The 6,246-nt window shown below is 33.3% G+C and overlaps 1 protein-coding gene across 1 annotated transcript in view; it reads right to left on the bottom strand.

The window, feature by feature from the left end:
• Positions 1 to 2,661, bottom strand: part of LOC119633273 (protein GPR107) — a 4,033-nt gene extending 1,372 nt beyond the window's left edge. Inside the window, exons 1-7 of the mRNA XM_038026739.1 lie at positions 2,367 to 2,661; positions 2,182 to 2,292; positions 1,962 to 2,107; positions 1,381 to 1,903; positions 1,219 to 1,320; positions 1,021 to 1,154; positions 796 to 945 (exon numbers count right to left, since the gene is read on the bottom strand). Coding sequence (XP_037882667.1) covers positions 796 to 945; positions 1,021 to 1,154; positions 1,219 to 1,320; positions 1,381 to 1,903; positions 1,962 to 2,107; positions 2,182 to 2,292; positions 2,367 to 2,510 — 1,310 coding nt within the window. The 5' untranslated portion in view covers positions 2,511 to 2,661. The remainder of the gene's footprint in view (positions 1 to 795; positions 946 to 1,020; positions 1,155 to 1,218; positions 1,321 to 1,380; positions 1,904 to 1,961; positions 2,108 to 2,181; positions 2,293 to 2,366) is intronic.
• Between the last annotated feature and the right edge of the window lie 3,585 nt (positions 2,662 to 6,246).

The raw sequence follows: 6,246 nt of genomic DNA, 5'->3' as shown, positions 1-6,246 counted from the left end.
TATTCCTATAGTTCTCAAATGCCTGAGTCGACCAAAGCGTTCATATGGTTGACGCTAATAGTGACTGGCCGGATGTAGCATATTAGATATCAAAATTTTGCATAGACTTTTTTTTAAGTCATTTTCGCTACATGTTTTGGCTCTACGGAATTTTTTGCGTAGAGTTTTGAAATGTAAAAGGGCGGAATAGATGGATTTACTTTTATTTTCAAATTTAATTTATAACTTTTATTTATTTGTTTTCTTTCTACATTTCGGGACAAATATCTGCTGTGAATTAATGTGCGAATTCTAGACGTTTAGAGAACTGCAAACGACTTCTGTCAAAATTCCGCCTTATAGACAAATTCAATATACTCGCTGTTAGGCTAGATTTGTATCTTCCTCTTGTCATATATTAATATGTAAGGATATTATTTCTGGAAATTTATACACTTGAAATATGTATTCATGGTATATTCCATATTGATATCTATTGGAAGCTAAAGATTATTAGTCAAATCTTTGGTTTCCATTCCAATTAAAATTTTCAGGTTCTACTGTTGTCTTGCCCACTTTGAATTTTATTATGTATGACTACTATGAGTGCTGGCTCAAATGTCTCAAAGAAACAAACCTTTTTGCAACAGTAGTACATCGATTTCCGAATTGATTAATCGATTCTTTTTTTTAGCGAATAACATTTCCACACTGTGGTTGTGAATGTAAAAATGTATTAAGCATTTTGTTTTCCACAATTGTGAGAACTCTCCTGCTTATAGAAATATATTCATTTCATTATAATATTCGACTTACAGATGTGCTATGTAGTATAAGATGGCCCAGGCTTCCACATGCTCACCACGTATTTCAATGAAATGATAATTAATGGAATGGAACATCAAAGACAAAGATTTCAAGAACACAAGTACGGCCATAATATAATGAATTTTATAAACCGTATGTCTGAAAATTATATAAATAGTATGAATTAGTTTAGTTATTGCTATTTATAAAAAAAAAAAAAAAAACGTAACATACTTGCTTTTCTTAAGTATGAATACCCAAAAGAGGCCGGATAGGAAGAACAGTAAAGACATCATTAAATATAAAGCCGGTAGAGGCATCTCACCCGCTGATAGATAATTTCCATTATTGTTTTCTTCAATATCAACCTAAATGATTAGATTATCTAAATAAAATCAATTTAATTCATTATTAGTTATTTGCACTACTTACTGCAAATGAAACCTGCTTATTGACTCCATGATAGTTTGGGCAATCGTGAAAATATAAATTATAAAGACCTTCTTCATGTATATTAGCCACAAACATGGAAAACTAAAAAATGTTAAATCCGTTAGTTTAGAGTAACTTTTAGACATACATATCAGTACCTACCGACATGTTATAATAATTAATACCGTTGATATTAGTCTTCGTTAAGGGTAATTTGAAATTGTTACAAAGAGCATTATGCGTATTTTCGTTAAACGATACTACATCAGAAGCTGCCATAGTTATGGTAGGTTTACTATCAACTTTAACTGGTATCTCTTTTGAAGTTGAAAATTCTTTTTTATCTTCTACAACAGCAGCAGCAACAGACTTGTGCTCGATCACCTGACTATTTGTCGGTTCATTATATTTCATTTCTTGAGCAGCACTTGCCTGGTATTTTACCGATTCTCTCGAAACGTCGTAGGAACTATCATCTAACATTACGCCAGTAGTGAAGGATGCGACATTACCATGCTTATTATCGATAGGTTCAAGGTCACGTCGTCGTCTGCGCCGTGGTTCCATAAAAAGTGTAGAATCTACGACGTGGGCTGATTGACGTTTACCACGATACATCGGAAACATAGAACTATTTTTATAGATATGAGAGTTACGCCATTCTGGGGAACATTTCACGTGAACTCTGTGAATAAACCGGGGAGATGATTGGTGTTAGTTTTGTTAATAAAATTGGTTCTTACTGAAGATTCTTTAAATCAAACACAAAAAACAATATCGGTCCATTGTGTTGAGTGATAGAAAGTTCCTCCAAGAGACACTTATTTTGATGTGAATCTAAATAGGGATTCATTTCATCGATGGTCGTTTTATCTAAAGACAAACCCAACTACACATAATATCAAATAAGATCAAATATTATTTTTTTATAATATTTCTTTGAAAAGATTTTTAAAGTCATACCAACTCATCTCCCGTTTCTTCTGACATAAACAAATTACTGAGTTTAACATTCAAATGCCCATTAGTATAAAAGCCGAATGTGCTAAGGGCTATGTAAGGGCGTGCGTCATTCTGAAGATAAAGAAGATAAAGCCATTAGAATAAGAATGAGGAAAATAAATTTGTTTGCATAAATTATTTCTTACTTGTACTTCCAAATGATGTTTACGTGAGTGCACACCAATTACATTAAAATATGCGGCAATTGCTAAAGAAACAAATATTGATTTAATCGATGTAACTTTCGTTAGCACTGCTAGCAATATCTTTAATAATCCAACTATTTCCATTATGGTGGGATCAGAAGTAAAATGCAATTGTGAAGAAAATGCAAAATTTTTTCTATACTAAATTTTTGGATTTTCTTTTATTTTTTTTATTTTTCGTTTAGTTAAAATTTCCACAAGTAAAATTCTATTGTTATTATTACACGGAATCGATGACGATTATTTCTTGCATTGCGAAAGGAAAAATTACTGTCATCGATTTTATCGATAACTTTATAAGTTATTGCACAATTTCATTTAGGGATGTGGGAATATTGTGTCTTAAATTTGTCTAACGGAAAAAATTTGCTAATAAGACGACCCTAAATTAATATTAACCGATCATTTTCTTTGTGTTTGTTATAACTTGAAAGTTTATTTTTCAATTTCGTAGATTATGTGCTTATACACAAATACTGCGCATGTTAGAAAATGTAGCTCTTCTAACAATCTTTCGGCCTCACAAGACCAACCGAAACGAACAGCATTGCGATTTAAAAGTATGTATGAATTATGTAATTAATTCGTTATTGAATTAGGTACGATTTGATGGAAACATGGATGGACTACGCATGTCTATGGAGGATTACAAGGCCGAAAAATGGCCGAGTATGTCGAGATCGAAAATTTTGATGTGAAAACGTCACCGGCAAAGAAAACGGCAACAAAACTTCCGATGTTTGAATAATACGAAAGTCAAAAGCGATGATAAATCTAAAACTGGTATCTAATGGAATACAAAGGTCATGGCATTTGTCTCAAAGTTATTCAATGGCAATAAAATGTATCAGTAGTGGGGAAAAGTATAATAGACTTCATAATATGTATTTCTTATTGTTCAGTGTCGGGAGTAGACTGATCCATTGGATTAAGAAATTTAGATAATATGACGAAGGGGACTAAAATATCAGCAGTTTTAAAGTTGTGTTCGCAGATTTCATTCATATATTTACCAGAGCCATTTAAAAACTTTGTTTATATATTGACTTGCTCCAATTACTGTTAAGAAAATATAATATAATAACAGCGGTCAAGAAAAGTTATATGTGGAGGGGAGTTTGCACTTTGCGTGCGTTTTCATTTGCCTGGTAAAGTAACAGATGTAGCGTTGTCACATTACCAGCCTTTTGTCTTTTTGCTCTTTCATTATTCGTAGAAGAAAAAATTTCGGTACAGATTTCTTGATATGACGTCACATTGTATCAAATGGTTATGAAAGAAAGAGTAGATATATTCTTGTGCTTTTAAATCCACGCGTATTGTATTAAACGTATACGTGCACATGTATGAAAAAATAACTTAACGATCCCCGAAGAATGAGGCGTGTATTCAGTCCGCCAGTATAGTATCTCTTGTGAACATTTTTCTGAGCGCAAAAATGAAGCTATCGACTTCAAATTTGACAGAAATATTCAAAGTTCTTGTATGCAGGTTGTTATCGAAAATAAGCCAAATTGGTCGAAGGGTACGCCTACAGTACCTTGTAAACAGAGGACACCTTTGCTTTTTAAAAGAAAAAAAAAATTTTTTTTTTTGCCCGTTACTTATAAACTACAGTAGATAAATGGATAAAAATATGAACGCATATTGATGTAACATCTGTACAAAAATGGAACAAATTGACCATGCCTGCTCAATATTATAAGGTATCAAAATTTAATTTTTTTTCAATACCTTTATAACACGCAGGAACAAGCTTCAAAAACCCCATAAAGTATGTAAATTCTTGGTCAGTTCCAAAATTTGGAATGCACCTAAGTATCAATGTCCGTCCATCTCCCACTGCTCTGCTGTGCAGTATCTGTTGTGAACATTCTCCCGAAAGCGAAAATGAAGATATCGTCTACGAATTTGGAAAACAATTTGCAAGTGACTTAAACCTTTCCAAGGACTCGCCCACACACTTACGCAATAAAAACTTTTATTTTGAAAATAGAAAAATCAACGGCGCGAAAGCTTAGTTTTTTTTACCCTTTTTCGTCTTGTTTGGGATAACGGTAATGGGTATAAAATATTCGGTCACAGCCGAATATAATTTTCTTAGTTCTTTAACTTACGTTTGATTTTTTATAATCGGTATTAGTTTGTAATTTCAACACTTGGTATATTTCAAACACTACGTTGTTAGGTTTCCGCCAAGGGGGGGCTTCTGTAATTTGTTTACATCCCGGCCATGAAAACTAGATGCTTTTTATAACGATATTTGCTTATGTACCTTACCGGGGAATTTGTTTCCAAGTCCATAAGTCTTTCTTCGCACGTCACTTGTAGGCTGCCTGTTATTAACTTTCGCAAGCCATTGGTCCAAACTAAGAAAGCATAAACTCCCCACTACATTACTTACTTCCGCTGTCGGATAGCCAACGGAAAATTTTCATGGCAAATAGTCTCTCGATGACATATTTCGTGTTGCTCCATTCGATTTTAATCCCTTTGTCTTGATCTATTTTTATCTTTTACTCTGAAACTTTTCAATAACTGCTGTAAGTACAAAAATTTTGATTTCTTTGCACCCATTGCTTCGCAAGAAAATTTTCATGCTTACAATGCCATGCTTTCGTGTCTCCTGCGCTTTTAATGGGATGACAATGGCCGTACAATGCCTGAGTTCTTTCTTCTCTAAATTCCAAAAAAACGGACTGCTTAGCGGTTTTCATTAAAGAGTTTATATAAATTTTGAGGTCTGATAAACCCAACGGCCTTTCCTTGAAACGCGTGAACAAGCGTGAACAAGAACAAAGTTAAGGCTATCGATTGTGTTTCACGAGGTACCAAGTAAGCATTTGTAGGCAATGTTCGTTTTGCTAGGCCCATTGCCAAGGCCTAAATATTCTTTAATCAAATTACCAGATCGATCGTAAACTACATTTTTATGGGGTTAAGCTTCGTTCAGCTTGATCTGACATACTTTAACACTGCCAGCAGTTGTTGCCTCAGTTGTGGTCTCCGTGTCATGTTCCAAAATCCGATGAACTGAATCACAATTATCTAAAACTCAAAAATATGTTAGACGAAGTGTGTGTAGTCCACATAGTTCACACATTTCAATTACCTACAACTGGTCGGAAAAAACGTTTTGAAATTTCTCAAAGTAACAATATGATGAGTAACAAAGACACAAGTTAATCGAAATGGACTAAAAGAACTCCTACATAATATAAAAGAAGAGGCACTATAGTGCTGTTGTCCAGCGCAAGAATGTTCCATTGTTGAGCCGTCTAAATAAATGTTTCCCTCGATTTGACTACAAAGCTTACCATACTCGCTTGCCACATAAGTTTAGATAGCTTGATCGATGCAAAGTAATTCAGGTTTTTTCGAGACATTGGAGACAAATGGAGGCAAACCTCCTGCCTTAGTCTGTGTTAAGAGGTGCGTCAAGGGCCAAAAACTAATATGAGATATGAAAATTTGCGTACTAACGTCTTTTCGTCTTCTGTCTTTCTAATGTCGGCAAAGATTACTTATATGTTATGGCAATAAAACGGCCTAACTAAGCTTTAAAGCAACTTTCATCGAATAGATCGTTTGCAAGTAAAAATTCTCTTTTGTTTAAACAAAGAGCAAAAAAAAAAAAATAAGAAGAATTTTGTTGTTAAATTTAATTAAATTTCATTTCAATTTATTTATTATTATGAAATGTATATAATACAACTCCAGGTATAAATTTTTATTTTGTATATATATTCAATTGTTTCATATTTACCACATGTTTTTAAACAAAGCAATATTTTAGCGAATACGTTTTTTCATAATTGTT

This window comes from Glossina fuscipes, unplaced genomic scaffold (genome assembly GCF_014805625.2).
Source record: "Glossina fuscipes isolate IAEA_lab_2018 unplaced genomic scaffold, Yale_Gfus_2 0, whole genome shotgun sequence".
Lineage (NCBI taxonomy): Eukaryota > Metazoa > Arthropoda > Insecta > Diptera > Glossinidae > Glossina > Glossina fuscipes.
The sequence above is the reverse complement of the archived record's forward strand: the minus strand, read 5'-3'. Positions and strand labels throughout refer to the sequence as shown.